The 20,331-nt window shown below is 44.2% G+C and overlaps 1 protein-coding gene across 3 annotated transcripts in view; it reads right to left on the bottom strand.

Annotated features, from left to right (window-relative positions):
• The window catches only part of UGGT1 (UDP-glucose glycoprotein glucosyltransferase 1), a 1,185,714-nt gene that overhangs the window by 727,608 nt on the left and 437,775 nt on the right, over positions 1-20,331 (bottom strand). For 2 of the 3 annotated variants that reach the window (XM_069213734.1, XM_069213736.1), the window contains exons 17-18: positions 12,004-12,139; positions 11,682-11,842 (exon numbers count right to left, since the gene is read on the bottom strand). In XM_069213734.1, the coding sequence (XP_069069835.1) occupies positions 11,682-11,842; positions 12,004-12,139 (297 nt within the window). Of the gene's footprint in view, positions 1-11,681; positions 11,847-12,003; positions 12,140-20,331 lie in introns of all 3 variants that reach the window. The other variant, XM_069213735.1, reaches the window with a different exon arrangement.

The raw sequence follows: 20,331 nt of genomic DNA, 5'->3' as shown, positions 1-20,331 counted from the left end.
GGTGGCAGTTGTGAGGTGATAAAAGCAGGGTCCGTGGGCGGTGCTTTATATTTTTTCTCCACCCTTGGAGTTATCGCTCTACTCTTGACCAGTTCTTTGAAGATCTGCTTTGCGTGCCTTAGCATTCCTGGAAGCATAGGCAGGCTTTGGTAGGTGCTATGGGTGGAGGAGAGGGTGTTGAAAAGGAAGTCATCCTCGACAGGTTCTGCGTGTAACGACACGTTATGGAACTCTGCTGCCCTAGCTACCACTTGTGCATACGCTGTGCTGTCCTCAGGTGGCGAGGGCTTGGTAGGGTACGACTCAGGACTATTGTCTGATACTGGGGTGTCGTATAGGTCCCAAGCGTCTTGGTCATCTTGGCTCATGGTGGTATGAGCCGGTGAATGTGACGGAGTCTGTGCCGGTGATATGTGAGTTACAGGTGGAGGAGAGGGTGGCGGAGTTACCTTCTTCACCATTTTTTGTGGTGTTTGTTCTTGAGTTTGGAACTCGAGTCTCCTTTTTCTCCTGATTGGGGGAAGAGTGCTGATTTTCCCTGTCCCACTTTGTATGAAGATCCGCTTTTGTGTGTGGTCTACATCAGTGGTCTGTAACTCTTCTTCAAATCTGTGTTTGCGCATTTGAGAGGACAGTGATTGTTCCTCTGTATATGAGCTGGCAGTTGGTTCGGTTGCTGGTCGTTTTGGCACCGAAACTGTGTCTCTGCTTGTTTTCGGCTCCGAGACGAATTTTTTATTTTTCGGCGTCGAGCTTTCTCTGCGTCGATCTTCCTTGGTGCCGCTGTCTCTGCGCCGAGCAGCTTCGGTTCCGCTGTCTCGGCGTCGATCTTTTTCGGCAGCACTTTCTCGGTCCCGAGATTGCTGCGTGCCTGTGTTTCGACCCGAGTCGGACGATCTCGGCACCAGTTCGGCCTTTTTCGGTGCCGACGGACGGTCACCTACTTTATGGGTTGAGCCATGGCCTGTTGGCAGTGGCGTCCCATGGGCCTTGTCTGTTTTCTTGTGTGGTGCTTGCTTCAACGTCTTACTCACGGTTTCTTCGACGTCGAATTCCTCCGAGTCAGATTCATGGATGGAGAAGGCTTCCTCTTCTTCTCCTTGTCCCTCGAACTCTCGGTGTCCTGTCGGCGTGGACGCCATCTGCAATCTTCTGGCTCGCCGGTCACGGAGCGTTTTTCGGGACCGAAACGCACGACAGGCCTCACACGTTTCTTCTTTGTGCTCGGGCGACAGGCACAAGTTACAGACCAAATGTTGGTCTGTATATGGATATTTATTGTGGCATTTAGGACAGAATCGGAACGGGGTCCGTTCCATCAGTGTCGATGTTACACGCGGTCGGGCCGACCAGGCCCCGACGGGGGATCGAAATTACCCCGAAGGGCTACCGGAGCTCTTCACGATTCGGTGTCGATTCTATTCTTACCCGATCCCGAGCGAAACAATACCGACGTAGTTTTCCGAAGTTAAGACTATCTTTCCGTCCCGAAACCCGGAGCGAAAAGGAACACGTCCGAACCCGATGGCGGAAAAAAAACAATCTAACATTGAGTCGACGCCCATGCGCAATGGAACGAAGGAGGAGGAGTCCCTCGGTCTCGGGACTCGAAAATACTTCTTCGAAGAAAAACAACTTGTAACACTCCGACCCAACACCAGACGGCGGACTATGCACAACATGTGTATCTGCAGCTACACATGCCATCGAACACTAGGTTTCTCAATCAACTACACAAAGTCACACCTTCTGCCGTGTCAAACACAGCAATACTTAGGGGCGACAATCAACACAGCAAAAGGGATTGCCACTCCAAGTCCACAAAGGGTACAAGCATTTCACAATGTAATACAGGCCATGTATCCAAAACAAAAGATACAGGTCAAGATGGTGATGAAACTACTAGTCATGATGTCCTCATGCATAGCCATTGTCCCAAACGCCAGATTACACATGCGGCCCTTACAACAGTGCCTAGCATCACAATGGTCACAGGCACAGGGTCAACTTCTAGATCTAGTGTTGATAGACCGCCAAACATACACCTCGCTTCAATGGTGGAACAATATAAATTTAAACCAAGGGCGGCCTTTCCAAGACCCAGTGCCTCATTACGTAATAACTACAGATGCCTCCATGATAGGGTGGGGAGCACACCTCAATCAACACAGCATCCAAGGACAATGGGACACTCACCAAAGACAGTTTCACATAAATCACTTAGAACTACTGGCAGTATTTCTAGCGTTGAAAGCATTTCAACCCATAATAAGCCACAAGCACATTCTTGCCAAAACAGACAACATGACAACAATGTATTATCTGAACAAACAAGGAGGAACACACTCGACACAGTTGTGTCTCCTGGCACAGAGAATATGGCATTGGGCGATTCACAACCACATTGGCTTAATAGCACAGTTTATTCCTGGGATTCAGAATCAGTTAGCAGACAATCTCTCTCGGGATCACCAACAGATCCATGAATGGGAGATTCACCCCCAAATACTAAACACTTACTTCCAAAGATGGGGAACACCACAAATAGACCTATTTGCAACAAAAGAAAACGCAAAATGCCAAAACTTCGCATCCAGATACCCACAGGATCAATCAGGGCAATGCGTTATGGATGAGTTGGTCAGGGATATTTGCATACGCTTTTCCCCCACTCCCACTCCTTCCATATCTGGTAAACAAATTAAGTCAAAACAAACTCAAACTCATACTAATAGCAGCAACTTGGGCAAGACAACCTTGGTACACAACACTACTAGACCTCTCAGTAGTGCCTCATGTCAAACTACTTAACAGACCAGATCTGTTAACTCAACACAAACAACAGATCAGACACCCAAATCCAGCATCGCTGAATCTAGCAATTTGGCTCCTGAAGTCTTAGAATTCGGACACTTAGACCTTACACAGGAACGTATGGAGGTATGGATATATGGAAAATGTCACTTACCCAGTGTACATCTGTTCGTGGCATGAGACGCTGCAGATTCACATGCTGTGCATTATCCTGCCATCTAGTGTTGGGCTCGGAGTGTTACAAGTTGTTTTTCTTCGAAGAAGTCTTTTCGAGTCACGAGACCAAGGGACTCCTCCCTTTCGGCTCCACTGCGCATGGGCGTCGACTCCATCTTAGATTGTTTTCCCCGCAGAGAGTGAGGTAGGAGTTGTGAATATACTAGATGTGCCCATGCAATGGAGTAGGTATGTATGTACATAATGTGTATTAAAATTATATTTATTTACAAATTTACAATTTTCATTCAACTAATAACGGCTACAGGATCCCGGGGAGGTGGGAGGGCGCATGTGAATCTGCAGCGTCTCATGCCACGAACAGATGTACACTGGGTAAGTGATATTTTCCGTTCGGTGGCATGTGTAGCTGCAGATACACATGCTGTGCATAGACTAATAAGCAGTAACTCCCCAAAAAGCGGTGGCTTAGCCTGTAGGAGTTGAAGTTGTCTGAAATAATGTTCTTAATACAGCCTGTCCTACTGTGGCTTGTTGTGTTGCAAACACATCTACATAGTAATGCTTATTGAATGTATGAGGCGTAGACCAGGTGGCTGCCTTACAAATTTCTGTCATAGGTATATTCCCCAGAAAAGCCATTGTGGTGCCTTTTTTCCTGGTGGAATGCGCTCTTGGTGTAATAGGTAGATCTCTTTTTGCTTTAATATAACAAGTTTGAATACATTTAACTATCCATCTGGCAATGCCTTGTTTGGATATAGGATTACCTGCATGAGGTTTTTGGAAGGCTACGAACAATTGTTTTGTTTTACAAAATTGTTTTGTTCTGTCAATGTAATACATTAGTGCTCTCTTTATGTCTAATGTATGTAAGGCTCTTTCAGCTACTGAGTCTGGTTGTGGAAAGAAGACTGAGAGTTCCACTGTTTTGTTTAGGTGGAATGGCGATATAACCTTTGGTAGGAACTTGGGATTTGTACGGAGAACCCCTTTATGTTTATGTATTTGTATAAAGGATTCTTGTATAGTGAATGCTTGTATCTCACTTACTCTTCTAAGTGATGTGATAGCTATTAGAAAGGCTACTTTCCAGGTTAAGTATTGCATTTCACAAGAGTGCATGGATTCGAATGGTGGTCCCATGAGTCGTGTTAATACAATATTAAGGTTCCACAAAGGTACTAGTGGTGTTCTTGGGGGTATGATTCTTTTTAGTCCCTCCATAAATGCTTTGATGACTGGGATTCTAAAAAGCGATGTTGAATGACTAATCTGCAGATAGGCAGATATTCCTGTGAGATGTATTTTAATTGAAGAGAATGCTAGCTTAGTTTTGTAAGTATAATAAGTAGCTTACAATGTCCTTTGCGGAAGCATGTAGTGGTAGAATCTGATTAGTGTGGCAGTAGTAAACAAATCTTTTCCATTTGTTTTCGTAACAATATCTTGTAGTAGGTTTTCTAGCTTGTTTAATGACCTCCATACATTCTTGTGTAATGTTTAAGTGTCCAAATTCTAAGACTTCAGGAGCCAGATTGAGCAATGCTGGATTCGGGTGTCTGATTTGTTGTTTGTGTTGAGTTAACAGATCTGGCCTGTTTGGTAATTTGATGTGCGGTACCACTGATAAGTCCAGCAGTGTTGTGTACCACGATTGGCGAGCCCAGGTTGGTGCTATGAGTATTAGTTTGAGTCTGTTTTGACTTAGTTTGTTTACCAGATAAGGAATGAGTGGGAGAGGGGGAAAAACGTAAGCAAATATCCCTGACTAACTGATCCATAACGCATTGCCCTTGGATTGAGGGTGTGGGTACCTGGACGCGAAGTTTTGGCATTTCGCGTTTTCTTTTGTTGCAAATAGGTCTATTTTTGGTGTTCCCCAGCATAGGAAGCGATCCGGTAGGATCTGGGGATGAATTTCCCATTCGTGTGTTTGCTGGTGATCTCGACTGAGATTGTCGGCTAACTGGTTCTGAATGCCTGGGATGTATTGTGCTATTAGGCGAATGTGATTGTGAATTGCCCAATGTCAAATTTTTTGTGCTAAGAGATACAGTTATGACAAGTGTGTCCCTCGTTTGTTGAGATAATACATTGTTGTCAGTTTTGACAAGAATGTGTTTGTGGGCTATTAGTGGTTGGAATGCTTTTAATGCTAGAAACACTGCCAGCAGTTCCAGATGATTTATGTGGAATTGTTTTTGTTGATTGTCTCATTGACCCTGTATGCTGTGCTTGTTGAGGTGTGCTCCCCACCCTATCATGGAAGCATCTGTTATCACATCTTGAGGCACTGGGTCTTTGAATGGCAGCCCTTGGTTTAAATTTATAGGGTTCCACCATGGAAGCGAGGAGTGTGTCTGGCGGTCTATCAACACTAGATCTTGAAGTTGACCCTGTGCTTGTGTCCATTGTTTTGCTAGGCACTGTTGTAAGGGCCGCATGTGTAATCTTGCGTTTGGGACAATGGCTATGCATAAAGACATCATGCCTAGAAGTTTCATTACAAACCTTACTGGGTAGTGCTGGTTTGACTATATGTTTGATGTTATATTTTGGAACGCTTGGACCCTTTGTGCAATTGCTTTTTGTGTGTTCAGTGTTGCTCCCAAGTATTGTTGTATTTGGGATGGATGCAGATGTGATTTCTGGTAATTTATAGAGAACCCTAGTTTGTGTAGAGTTTCTATAACATATTACGTGTGAATAAGACACTGTTGTTGAGTGTTGGTTTTTATTAGCCAGTCGTCTAAGTATGGTAATACTTGCATGTGCTGTCTCCTTATGTGAGCGGCTACTACTGCAAGGCATTTTGTGAATATCCTTGGGGCTGTTGTTATCCCGAACTGTAACACTTTGAATTGATAGTGTACGCTGTGTATCACAAACCTTAAGTATTTTCTGTGGTAAGGATGGATGGGTATGTGAAAGTACGCATCCTTGAGATCCATTGTTGACATGTAGTCCTCCTTTTTTAGTAAGGGAACCACGTCTTGAAGTGTTACCATGTGGAAGTGGTCTGACTTGATGAATAGATTCAGTGTTCTGAGGTCTAAGATAGGTCTTAACGTTTTGTCCTTCTTTGGAATTAGGAAATATAGTGAGTAGACGCCTGTTCCTTTCTGATGGTTGGGTACTAACTCGATTGCTAGTTTTTGTAATAGTGCTTGAACCTCTATTTGTAATAGGTCTAAGTGTTGTTTGGACATATTGTGTGCCCTTGGGGGCACATCTGGCGGGAAATTTGTGAATTCTATGCAATAACCATGTTGGATAATGGCTAGGACCCATGCGTCCGTGGTAAAGTGTGTCCAGTTCTGATAGTATGCGGTAAGTCTCCCCCCCACTGGTGTTAAGTGTTGGGGTTTTATGACTTTGGAGTCACTGTTTGGTTTGGCTTGTTTTTGTTGTCTGGACCTTTCCCCTTCCTCTTGGGAATTGTCCTCCTCTATATGAGCCACGAAACCCTCCCCTCTGGTATTGTGCCTGATAGGTGGGTCTGGTTTGCGAGGTAGAAGGCTCTGGTGTTTGCATTCGAAACCCCCCTCTAAATTGTGGCTTTCTAAATGTGCCTCTGCCCTGTGGGGAGTAGAGCGCACCCATGGCTTTGGCCGTGTCCGTGTCTTTCTTTAATTTTTCAATTGCTGTGTCCACTTCCGGTCCAAACAATTGTCCTTGGTTAAAAGGCATGTTTAACACTGCTGGTTGGATTTCTGGCTTGAATCCAGAGCTTCTTAACCATGCATGCCTGCGAATGGTTACCGCAGTGTTGACCGTTCGTGCTGCGGTGTCTGCAGAGTCTAATGCAGATCTTATTTGGTTGTTGGATATTGCTTGCCCTTCTTCCACAACCTGCTGGGCACGTTTCTGGTTTTCTTTGGGCAAGTGTTGTATAATGTGTTGCATCTAGTGCCAGTGTGCCCTATCGTAGCGAGCAAGTAGGGCTTGCGAATTAGCAATCCGCCATTGTTTGGCTGCTTGTGCTGCCACTCGTTTGCCCGCTGCGTCAAACTTCCTACTCTCTTTGTCAGGCGGTGGAGCATCTCCTGACGATTGAGTTTGCCCTCTTTCTTGCTGCTCCTACAACCACCGAGTCTGGTGTAATTTGCTATGTTATAAACACAGGGTCCGTTGGGGAGGCTTGTACTTCTCCACCCTAGGCGTGATAGCTCTTCCTTTAACTGGCTCCTGGAATACCTGTTTTGCATGTTTGAGCATGCCCGGGAGCTTTGACAGACTCTGGTAGGAAGTGTGGGTGGATGCCAAGGTGTTGAACAGGAAATCATCCTCTATTGGCTCTGAATGCATTGCTACATTGTGGAACGTAGCTGCCCTTGATAGTACCTGCGTATATGCAGTACTGTCCTCTGGAGGTGATGGCCTTGTTGGGTAGCAATCTGGGCTGTTGTCTGATACTGGTGCATCATATAAGTCCCATGAATCAGGATCATCCTGTGTCATCCCTGTATGCGTAGGTGACTGCACTGGAGGTGTTCTTACCGGAGACAGCTGTGGTGAGTGTAGTGGGGAAGGTTGTGGAGAAAACCTTGGTGGTGGTGTCTCTGGCCACCTTCGCCTTCATTTCTGACTCATGAAATGCAAGTCTTCTTTTGGTTTTAATTGGAGGAAGAGTTTGTATTTTTCCAGTCTCTTTCTGGATATGCAACCTCCTTTGCGTATGGTCTGGTTCCACCATACTTATTTCCTGCTCAAATCTGTTTTTCATGCAATTGGCTGGAAAGTCCTTGCTCTTCTGTGTAAGAGCTTCTTTTCGGCTCCGAAGCCGCTTTTTTCGGTACCGATGCTTCCGATAAAGCCTTTTTCGGTTCAGACGTTACTTTTCTCATTTTGGGTGAGTTGAACTCTCGGTGTCGAGATCGTTCGGTGCCAGAATCTCGACCGGAGTCAGATGTCTTCGGCAAATCTTTGGCCTTTTTTGGTGCCGATGTTTGGTCACCTTCTTTTCGATGGGTTAAGCCTTGGCCTGCTGGCGGTGGCGTCCCCTTGGCCTAAACGATCTTTGTGTGAGTTTTGGACGGGGCAGTTGTACTCACAGTTTTCTGCATCGTCGTGGGTCGGTCACTTTCGGATTCGTCAGAGTCCGTCCCCTGGATGGAAATTCTTTCCTCCTCCTCGACGTAGAGTTGTTCTCTCGCTAGTCTTCTGGCTCTTCGATCACGTAGGGTCTTTTTTGATCGAGATGCTCGACAGGCCTCACAAGTATCCTCCCTGTGTTCTGGTGATAAACACAGATTACAGACCAGGTGTTGGTCTGTATAAGGATACTTCGAGTGGCACTTCGGACAGAAGCGGAAGGGGGGCCGGTCCATTAGTCTTCGTCGATGGATGCGGTCGGGCCCACCAGGCCCCGCTGAAGAGCGGAAGCACCGAAGGGCCGCCAGAGCGCTTCTGTGATCGGTGCCGATACGCTAACACTAAACCGGTACCGAGCAAGAACAATACCGTCGAATTTTCAATATGTAGCTAACTTTCCTGATTCGAAATACGAAGCGAAGAGGAACACGTCCGAACCTGATGGCGGAAAGAAAACAATCTAAGATGGAGTCGACGCCCATGCGCAATGGAGCCGAAAGGGAGGAGTCCCTCGGTCTCGTGACTCGAAAAGACTTCTTCGAAGAAAAACAACTTGTAACACTCCGAGCCCAACACTAGATGGCAGGATAATGCACAGCATGTGTATCTGCAGCTACACTTGACACCGAACATATATATATATATATATTTTTTTAAACTGAACAGAATACATACTTTCATCAATCAGTCAGCACAACACTGTCACTCATGTGGGTATCTATGCTCTGAGGGTTCTGTGTCTCCGTCAAAAACCCAGGTCTTGAATTTCTTTCTGAAGTCCACCAGGGAGGGTGCTGTTCGGAGGTGGAGGTGCAGTTCATTCCAGGTCTTGGAGGCGATGTAAGAGAAGGAACGCCCCAGCTGCGACTATGATGGATGCAGGGGGTTTGAATGAAGGGAAATGAGGCAGAGCGCAGGTGTCTTGCGGGCAGATGGAAGTTCAGTTGATGGTTGATGTAAGACAGTCCTTGAACGCATAGAACTTTGTTTGCGTGGATAAGGACCTTTAACTGGCAACACTTCTGGAAAGGGAGCCAGTGGAAGTATCTGAGGTGGGGGGTGATGTACATCCATTTGGGAAGGCCTAGGATGAGTCTGGGTGCCGTGTTTAGTATGGTGTGGAGCCTTTTGAGTAGCTGGGTGGGAATTCCGATGTAAAACGCATTGCCGTAGTAGAGGCAGCTGGTGACTAGGACCTGCATGACTGTCTTTCTGGTGTGGATTGGGATGCATCTGGCGATGATTCTGTGGAGCATGCAAAGGATGCAGAAGCAGGAGGAGGCAACTACGTGACTTGTCATTTCATGGTCAGTTGGCTGTCAAGGATGATGTCAGGGTTGCGTGCATGGTCTGTTGGTGTGAGTCCAAGATCCGCTGGCCATCCGCTTTGGTCCCATACGGAGGAGTTGAGTTTGAGGAAATTGTCTCATCCATTTGGCTGCATTGGTCATGTCATTGCAAAAAATGTCTTTGGCGTTCGAGGGGCCCTCGTGAGAGAGAGAGAGGATTAGCTGAGTGTCATGCGTTAGAGATTATGTTGAGTCAATGGGATCCGAGGACGTCTGCGAGAGGGGTAATGTAGATGTTAAGTAGGGTGGGGCTGAGGGATGATCCTTGAGGTATGCCGCATATTATGTCCTTGGCTGCTGAGGGGAAGAGAGACAATTGGATGCTCTTTCTGCATCCTGTAAGGAAAGAGGCGATCCATTTGAGGGCGCTTTGCTGTATGTTGATGTTGTAGAGTCTATTAATGAGGATGTGGTGGGAGTGGGGTTCGAATGCAACAGATGTCGAGGAGGATCAGGGCTACAGTTTACCCATGTTGAAGAGGGTTCTTATGTCATCTGTAGCTGCAATCAGTGAGGTCTTGGTGTTGTGGTTGGAATGGAATCCTCCTTGTGAGGCGTCGAGTAGGTGATTTTGCTTCGTGTATTCGGTGAGCTGCTGGTAGATGGCTTTCTCAAGTACTTTGACTTGGAAGATGAGCAGAGAGATCAATTGGTAATTGTTTTTAGATCACTGGGGGTTGGCCAAGGTTTTCCTCCTTAGGAGGGGTCTGACCTCTGTGTTTCCACCTGTAAGGGAACGCTGCTGTAGAGATGGAGGTGTTGAGGATGCGGGTGAGTTCTGTACAGACTGGGTTGGTTTCGAAGTTGAAGAGACGGTGGGGGCAAGGGGCAGTGGGCACCCAAGAGTGGATGGACGACATGATTGCTGTGATTGCTGTAGCAGTCAGATTGGTGAGTGAATACCAGATGGTGATTGCTCGACTGGTGTTGGCTGGTTGGTTGAGGTTGTTGAGGCTAAGGGTGGTGGGTTGGGGGTCAAAGTTGTTGTAGATGGTGGCGATCTTGCTGTGGAAGTAGACAAAGGGTGCTGCAGAGTTCTTGAGAGGGTGGATGGTGTTCTCTGTGGCTATCAGGATGGAGAATTCCAAGACTATTTTGAAGAGTTCCTTCTTATGGTTAGTTGCGGTGTCAATGCGGGCAGTGATGGCTGTTCTCTTGGCTTCCTTGATGCGCAGGTGGAAGTTGCTGAGGGCTGCTTTGTGGGCAACTCTGCAGGAGGTGTTCTTGCTGATGCACTATCACTTCTCAAGTCAGTAACAGTTGCACATGGTAGTTTTGAACTCTGAGGTGTACCAGCTGGCCTGTTTTGAAGACCTGTTGTCTTTTGCTGGTTTCAGCAGGGCGACTGTCAGTGCAATTGATGATCTAAGCAGAGAAGATCTGGACAGCCTGGTTAAGGTCTGCTGAGGCCTAAGGTTGGGTGGTGCTTAGTGCCTGTGTCCCAGCAACCTTGCCTCATCTGCTGTGGCAGGAGCTGTGGAGCTTGGCGATGGTATGCTGGACGTCAGATTGTGAAGTGAACGATTGCGTGATCGGTCCAGGTGAGTTCTGTGACATGGTTGAATTTGATTCTGTTGCTGGAGGTAAAAATGAAGTTGACTGTGCATCTGGCTTTGTGCGTGGGTTCAGTGGCAATGAATGTTGGAATCACTGGACTAAGATTGCAGTGCATTATGGAGTCCTAATGCCTGGACAGGTACATGCTAATTGAAGGGTTGTGCTTCAATGGGAGGCCCTGCCATTTAAGCATTGTCATTACACCTGATCTGTGTTCCACAAAGCTAGTGACACTCTAGGGGCTTAGATATCATCACCCAGCATAAAAGGAGTCTAGAGTCTTAGCTTGCAGCTGGGATACGTCAAAGACAACGAACTGGCAAATGAATAGTATCCATCACAAAAAAATATTTTTCTGTGAAAGATCATCCAAAACACATCACGTTGGTATAAAGTACAATAAAACTCAAGAAAACAAAATTACAATACCATTCAATACCAATGAAAGTTTCCTGGAGTAAAATTGATCTGTCTTCTAAAATAGTAGTGGATCTTTGTCCTACACTCACATTGTTTAAACTCACACTGTTTTAATCTAAAAATGCACCTCTTTCACACAGAAAATTAGCACAGTTAATATGCACAACTACATTATTCACAGGAAAAACAGTTCCTGGTCCATCTCAGTATTCTGTCTGCTCCCAGAAAAAAACCTCAATGTTTCTCTTGATTCCTCTCATTACTCACCAAGTAGACAGCCCTTTGGAAAATGCTGGTGGTTTCCAAGATTTTATGCATTGTCATAGTTTCTAGTTCATCAGGATCTAGTTGATCTTTCTGAAAGGGCATACCATTGAATAAAACAACAGGTAGTGGCCCCACTCCTGTCTGCAGATAGTAATTTTTCCCTTCCTAAAACACAAACAATATCCAAGTTAACCGAGATATCAGGGCACAACAGGAAAGGAAAAAGAAGGGAACAATTTTGACTGCAGTCCATAAGATTTTTGATTTTTAAAGTAAGGTGAACCTGAATCCAAGACGACTATAAATTGTAAATGAGATCTACTTGCCTTTCTGTTCTTCTCATACACAGAGTCGCTGCCAAGAATGCTGCTGACTTCCATATATGGGTACTTTTTCTCAAGGACACTGATCACATGTTCAACTTTTAGCTTGTCCCCCGGCATTACTTTGTTGTACACCTTCCAAGAAAAGTAAGACATAACTCGGATTAATTAAACATCAACCTCTACTAAATAGTCTGTGGCTGTTCTTCGTAACTGGAACATGTATCCAGTAACAGGAAAGGTTTCCCCCACTGCCCAATAATACTGTAAACCATTACTCTATACTCTAATTCCATCTAAAACCCGATGATGGTAAGGGACTGAGCGTGACCAAATTATGAAAGATTATGAAAGTAATAAATAAGGTATGTGCGAAAACCCTTCTATTCTGCATACAGTAAGATTTTAGAACATTAACAGCTAGCTGAGACGTTTGGTGTTTTGGCCCTTCTGATGGGTCCTAACATGGAAATACCCTGTACTGATTTACTTATAAGGCCTTTTAGACAAATTTTCCTATTGTTCATGTCCTCAATCATTCCATTTATAGTCCACCTTTCATCCAAGGTGGCGGAAATAGCAGGAAGAACACAGGGAAGTGGAACGAGGCATAAATAAAGGTCTACAGACACCAAAGCAATCACATCAAAGGAAGAAGGTGGTAAACATTACCTACCTGTGAAAATACGTTTGCACCTTGTAGTGCTGTAGATTCATACGATGTGTACACTCCTGCCATCAGGTGTTGGTGCGAAAAACACAACTTGTTTTTCTTCTAGAAGATATTTGTTTAAAGGTAGCTCATTACACCTCCCCTGCAACCATAATGCACCAAAACACAGACTCTACGATACTGTTTTTTCCCTATAGGAGTGAAGTCAGGATCATATCCTTAATTTCCCAGGTGTGCTGCAGCAGAGGAAAGACCTTGAATGCCACTATGTCTAGGACAATCCTTATGGAAGGAATCCTCTGCGTAGGGCTTAGGTGTGACATGAGCTCATTAATTGAAACCCCCAAGGAGATTCGATCCTCACTCAGCTGTCAATTGGAGATAGCTTATAACTGAGTGGGCGAATCGCCACTCAAAGTGGGGGAATACAATGACGGAAGTAAAAAATAGCCAAAAAGTCAGTTCAGGGCGGGGCATGGTATAAATTAAGGAAACATAATTAAGAAAAGCTATTTGCTACCTCAAATTGTTATCAGGAGAAAGTTACAGCTGATGAGAACTACAAACTCCTACAGGATTCTATCAATGGAACTCTGGATAAAATAAAACATAAAAAAGTCTGACACAGCAATGTAAACCACCTACTTCCTGATTTACTGAAATCCTAAAAGAAAGGAAAATGCTATGCAAGAAATTGGAGAGGCATTGGCAGAGGGCATACTTAGAAAAGGATAGGCTGCAACTGAAAAATGCACTTAAACAGTACAAAAACGCAATTTGAAAAGCCAAAGAAAACTACTAAATGAAAACTAGTACAGAAGCAACAAGTAAGTTGAGTTAAATATTTGGCCTAGAAAGCAACTTAGTAAACAAAGACTGTACGAAACAAGCCATGAAACTTTCACAAGAACATTGTGAGGAGGAGGAATTTAGATAATTGGCCCAGACAATCTCCTTAGGCTCCTTATTAGGTCCAATATCACCTAATATGTCGAAAGAGAGTGGATGAGCTACTTCCAAGCTTATTAAAAATCTGCAACCAATCTTTGAGAACAGGCACAGTACCATAAGCCTGGAACAAAGCCCTAGTTACCTCCATTACTGAAAAATCCACCAGCAGGTATAAATGATCCCAGCAATTACAACCCAATCCCACAGCTCCCCTATTAGATAAAATTAATGGAGAAATACATTAGCAAATAACTAGCAAGCTATCTGGAAAATCAGAACATCCTGGATATTGAACAGAAGGGTTTCAGGAGAGCTCATGGCACAGAATCAGCGGTAATTCTGGCCTTAGATGAGCTGAGGATGACTGTGGACAGAGGTCAAACAGCAGTTCTGTTATTACTAGATCTGTCACCTGCGCTTGGCACTGTCAACCACCACATACTGATTCTTAGACTGAAGGAGATAAGCGTGGAAGGTACATTAATGGAGTGGATTGAATCCTACCTGACAAATAGGTTCCAAGCATTCTCACTCCCACACTTCCGCTCGGAATGTAAGAGCAGAACATAGTACCACAGGGATCAGCTCCGAGCCCTCCGCTCCTTAATATATACTTACGACCACTGATAACCCTTATTAGATCTTATAGGATTTCATTTGTAAACCATGCTGATGATGGGCAGCTAATTCAGGCTTTGGGCAAAAAATAATCACACCCCAGTAGAAGGGTTCCACAGGTACCTAAATGAGATGGTAAGCTGGCTAAAAAACTCCTGAAAATTCAATGGAGGAAAAACTGAACATTTTTGTTGTCTACCCTCTAAAGAGCCATACTGTCTACCCAATGATTCCTGGCCATGGATTTGTTAAGGTAACCTTAAATTAGGTCAGATAGTTTGAAATTTAGGAATTTTAGTGGATGACAATCTAACCATGGAAACACAAAAGCAAAATGGCAGCCATTTGTTTTGGTCTTCTCCGGAACCTCAGGAAAATTGTTACACTACTGCCCCAGCCAGCAAGAAACAAAGTAGTCCAGCCTATTCCTCTGTAGTGCACTTCTTCTGGGGGCTCTGGTTTATTTAATAAAAAAACGATATTGCTGCAAATAATAATAGCTGCAAAACTTGCACTTGATGAATCCAGATACGATTCCTCCTCCAACGCCTTAAGAGAGCTATGCTGGCTTCCAGTTAAAGAGAAGATAGTTTTTAAATCCATGGTCGAGGTCTATAGGGCCCTGAACAGAACAGACCCACTTTCGTTACAAAGGCATTTTACACATTACAGACTTCAGGGGAATCTACAATCTGTTTCATCCAACCTTGTCTGTGTACTGAAATTCAATAGAGTAAGGTCAGGAGAAGAACTTTTCAGATAACGGCAGTCCAACTGTGGAATACATTTTCAGCTGCCCTCAGAGCAAGTGCAAATCTTTCTGGCTTTAGGGAAAACCTGAAGACCAGGTTCTTTCTGAAATAGCAGTATGGACATAACTAGATTATTCTGAGTATACCGATGCAGATGGTAGACAGTTTACATTTCTGGGAACCCGCAAGGGTTTATAACGCAGAGAAACCAGGCAGGTGAAAGCTGCGCTTAACAAATGTCTGTTACTAATATATATACCTGGCCTCTGAAGATAGGTTCAGAGAACCACCAAAATGTTTCGTAAACACCCAAGGGGCTGAGGTAAGGTTGAAATGGAGCACTGCAAAGTGGGTGTGACTCTCCCTCCTCCCTCCCCCCACCCTCCAAATCCACTGCTGATGAAACCTGTGGGAATGCAAGATTTCAGATAGAGTATCCCAGAGTGAGCATTTTGAATTTGGTTTTCCTCAGAAAGGCATCAAGAGGCCTGAGGTTCAATATAAGCCTGAGACCTTCATTCTTCTTTGGCATGAGAAAGTATCATGAAGTTTCTCTCTGCTCTCCAAATACAGCACCCTCTCAGTGGCACCTTTGACCAGCAGGACATTGACTTATTGCATCATAACTGTAAAGACATCCCCCAACACATGTCCTGGTGAGGGAGGAAGGGGGGGCAGGGAAAACTAAAAGTTAGAGTGCAGTCCCTTTGAATAATTCCACAAAACCAATTAGTCTGATGTGACAGATCTCCAGCCGGGGGAGGAAATGCTGCATCCTATCCCTAATGGCCAGTTGTGGGTGTGCAAGTGTAAATTAAATTAAGTTGCAGCAGGCTACGAGCAGTCGGAAATTTGTGGAAGTGGATGCCATCAGCTGTCACTTAGTCCTCTGTCCCAAAGAAGCTGGGGCCTTCTCTCCAAAACAGTTATGATCAATGAAAGAGACTCTTCATAATATCCTGAAAATCCAGTTGACCACATCTGGGTGTTCTGTAAGTATGACCGTGGCAAGGCCCACACTATCAGTAGTGTTCAGGCTACCACACAACACATACTTTGTTGCATTCTGACTGTTTTGAATTTGCTGGGTCAGCAAGGCCTTAAGGTCCTCCAGGACAGTCCGTAAGATATTGTTAATCATGTCTCATAGGAGGGGGTAACTTGGCCAGAAGAGAGACTGCATTCAAAGAACTTACAGCCAAACTAGCCGAACCTTTTCTTCCAAAAGCATTATCACATTTTGACTCCGTATCTGTAGGGTTGGTCAGATATGCACTTTTGCTAACTATCTGTGGTCACTTTTACTATCAGGCTCTCGGGCACAGGAATCTCAGGGGGGGAGGGGGAATCGGGGGCACTGGGTCCAGGCCAGTCTACAGCCACACATTGGCTGAAGAGCCCAAGCATGGTATAGATCAAGTGGCCTAAGAGTGCCTGTGTCTGTTAAAGCCTTTGTTAAATAGCAAAGATGGTTCGAATGAGGGGGGCCAGGTTGAAGGATTTTAGTCAATAAATTTCCCTTTGCCTAAGTGTAGGCAACTGTAAGTCTACCACAACTGCTGCTTTATGCACTACTACGACAAAAGAGGCACTTCTGTCCATTGGTGACCAAGTGGTAAGTATACCCCAGTCTCATCAGCATAGTGAGGGCAGAGCAGTTTTCCTGCCTCCTCGTCATCATTGGTGTCATGTCATAATTGGACTCAAATGTTGCCTCCTGCATCTGTTAACAATTGTGTTGAAGAAGGGGATGATGGTGAAAATCTGACTGCAAAATCACTGGCTATGCTTTTGTAATATCAAAGCATTATACAGGTCTGGTGCTGACAGATGACCATTATGAGTGGAATCTGTCTTGGTAGTAGTACAGAATGAAATGGAGTGAAGCTGTGAGCTGGGGTAGTAGTTTGCACCGGAATCGGTACTGGACCAAGAACGGGTCCAGAGTTGTCTGTCAGCATCCAGGAGGGTGCCCAACAGTGGAAGACTGTGGGGGATGAAGATGAATCAGAGCTAGGAGATACCTTAAAAATTAGCAGCATGGCCTTTTTAAGGGCTGCCATTTGCTAGGAATTTGGAGTTTATGGGCCAACTTCCAAGTGACTCCATTCTGCCTTCTCAACTGATTACAAGTGGGAGGACACGGTTGAGTCCTTCTTGGCTTTCATGAGATTATGACAAATTATTTTGACTTACTGAAAGACTGAGTGGAAACAGAATTTTGTATAAAACCGCATACGAAACCATCCTCTTCACTAAGCCCATGAGCTGCCCTGCAACTTGGAGTAAGAGGAGTACTTGTACTTCAACCACAATCTATTGTTCTGTTTGACATAGACCTGTGAGCGGGAGGCGATGATCTACTATTTTGGAGCATTTAGGAACACTTATGGCATGACTAGGTCGTGACTAGAACCCAAAGACCACCAACACATATTGTGTGGCTCCGTGATCAATATCTGCCGACAGCAGTATTTGCATGGTTTGAACTGAATTGTTTTTGCGGGAGACACCTAGTCTTGCACACTGTAAAGAAATAATTTGGGAGCCTTCAAAGGGCACAGAAAGAAAAGAGATGTCAGTATGTAGGGTTGGACTTTTATGTAGCTCTGCTCCATCACTCGGGAGGTACTGAGTCACCATAGAGCCATATGATGCCACGTGGCAGTGCATGGAGTAGTGCTGAAAAATGTCCCAGACCAGTAGGGCACCTGGGGATATTGAAAAGTTGTGCAAATTTGCAGACAGAAGTATCCAATCGAAAGATAGTGAAGAGTAACTGTAGGACCTTTTGCTTACATCTGGTGAAGTCAGACGGCACGTGACTCTATAGCCCTAAAAGCTGCAGACCAATTGTTGCAGGTAATTAACATTTTCCCGTTTGCAGCATGTGTTCTTAATACAGCTTGGCCTACAATAGCCTGTTGCGGAGAAAAAACATCAACACAATAGTGTTTTTTAAAAGTATGAGGAGTCGACCATGTGGCAGCTTTACATATATCAGCCATTGGTATGTTCCCAAAAAATGCAATTGATGCACCTTTCCTTCTTGTGGAATGTGCTCTAGGAGTGATTAAAAGTTTTCTCTTTGCTTTGATGTAGCATGTTTGGATGCATCTAACGATCCATCTTGCTAAGCCTTGTTTAGATATAGGATTACCTGTATGTGGATGTTGAAAGGCAACAAAAAGTTGTTTTGTCTTTCTAAAATCTTTAGTTCTGTCGACGTAGTACATAAGAGCTCTTTTGAGATCTAAGGTATGAAGAGCTCTTTCTGCCACAGAGTCTGGCTGTGAAAAGAAGACTGGCAATTCCACTGTTTGATTGATGTGAAAAGGAGATACTGCTTTTGATAGAAATTGTGGATTTGTCCTAAGTACAACTTAATGTTTGTGTACTTGGAAGAAAGGTTCTTCAAGGGTGAATGCTTGTGTTTCACTAACCCTTCGTAAGGAAGTAATAGCTACAAGGAAGGCAACTTTCCATGTTAAAAATTTAATTTGACAAGAGTGCATGGATTCAAATGTGCGCCCATAAGTCTGGTAAGTACGATATTTGAATTCCATGAAGGAACAGGTGGTGTTCTGGGTGTAATAATGTGTTTTAATCCTTTCATGAAGGCTTTAATAACGGGAACTCTGAACAGAGAAAAGTGTGTTGAATAGTTTGCAAATAAGCAGATATTGCAGTAAGGTGAATTTTGATGGATGAGAAAGCTAAATTTGATTTCTGCAAATGAAGTAGATAGCATAGAATATCTTGTAAGGATGCTATAAGTGGTTCAGTGTTTTTAGATTGACAGTAATAGACAAATCTTTTTCACTTGTTTGCTTAACATTGTCTAGTAGTAGGTTTATGTGCTTATTTAATTACTTCCATACATTCTGATGTAAGTTTTAGGTAACCAAACTAAGACTTCAGGAGCCAAATTGCTAGATTGAGAGCATTGGGGCTTGGGTGCCTTATTTGACCTTTTTTCTGTGTTAACAAGTGTGGGAGTTTTTGAATGAGGTACTACAGACAGATCTAGGAAAGTTGTGTACCAATGCTGCCGTGCCCACGTTGGGGCTATGAGTATCATAGGGAGTGAAGTTTGACGTATTTTGCTGACCAGAAAGGGAAGGAGTGGGAGAGGGGGAAAAGCGTAAGCAAATATCCCTGACCAATTGATCCATAGAGCATTGCCCTTGGATAGGGGATGTGGATGTCTGGATGCGAAGTTTTGGCATTTTGCGTTTTCGCTTGTTGCAAATAGGTCTGTTTCTGGTGTCCTCCACTTTTGAAGTACTTGGGAGTGAATCTCCCATTCATGAGTTTGTTGGTGATTCCTCCAAGGGAGATCTGCCAGCTGATTGTCTATCCCTGGAATGTATTGTGTTAACAGATAAATGTGATTGTGAATTGCCCATTTTCATATTGTTTGGGCTAGTAGGGAGAGTTGAGAAGAATGCGTCCCACCCTGTTTGTTGAAGTAATACATGGTTGTCATGTTGTCTGTTTTTATTAGAACAGTCTTCTGTTTGAGCAGCGGTTGAAACACTTTTAGGGCAAGAAATACAGCTAATAATTCTAGGTGGTTTATGTGAAACTGTTTCTGCTTGGCATCCCATTCCCCTTGAATGGTATGATTGTTGAGATGAGCTCCCCAACCTATCATTGATGCGTCTGTTGTGATTATGGTCTGAGGCACAGGGTCTTGAAATGACCGCCCATTCATTAGATTGCTGCGATTCCACCATTGAAGGGACATATGTGTTTGCCAGTCAATCAGCACTAGATCTTGAAGTTGACCGTGTGCTTGAGACCATTGCTGTGAGAGGCACTGTTGTAAGGGTCTCAAGTTTAGTCTTGCATGTGGAACTATAGCTATGCAAGATGCCATCATCCCTAGAATTTTCATTATGAATCTTCAGTATATTGTTCATTTGGCTGTATTTGTGGTATGAGATTTTGGAAAGCTTGTATCCTCTGTGTATTTGGGTATGCTAGGGATTTTTGAGTATCTAGAATAGCACCTAGGTAAGGTTGTACTTGTGCTGGTTGAAGGTGTGATTTTTGGTAATTGAGAGTGAACCCTAGTGTATGTAGGGTTTCTATCACATATTGAGTGTGTTGTTGGCATTGTGTAAAATTGTTTGATTTTATTAGCCAATCGTCTAGATATGGAAAGACGTGATTGTGATGTCTTCTTAAGTAGGCTGCTACTACTGCTAGACATTTTGTGAACACTCTTGGAGCTGTTGTTATGCCGAATGGCAAAACTTTGAACTGGTAATGTTTTCCTGCTATGACAAACCTGAGGTATTTTCTGTGAGCTGGATGGATGGGTATAT

This window comes from Pleurodeles waltl, chromosome 11 (assembly GCF_031143425.1).
Source record: "Pleurodeles waltl isolate 20211129_DDA chromosome 11, aPleWal1.hap1.20221129, whole genome shotgun sequence".
In the NCBI taxonomy this organism is placed as follows: domain Eukaryota; kingdom Metazoa; phylum Chordata; class Amphibia; order Caudata; family Salamandridae; genus Pleurodeles; species Pleurodeles waltl.
Note: the sequence above shows the minus strand (reverse complement) of the source record. Positions and strands in the feature narration are given on the sequence as shown.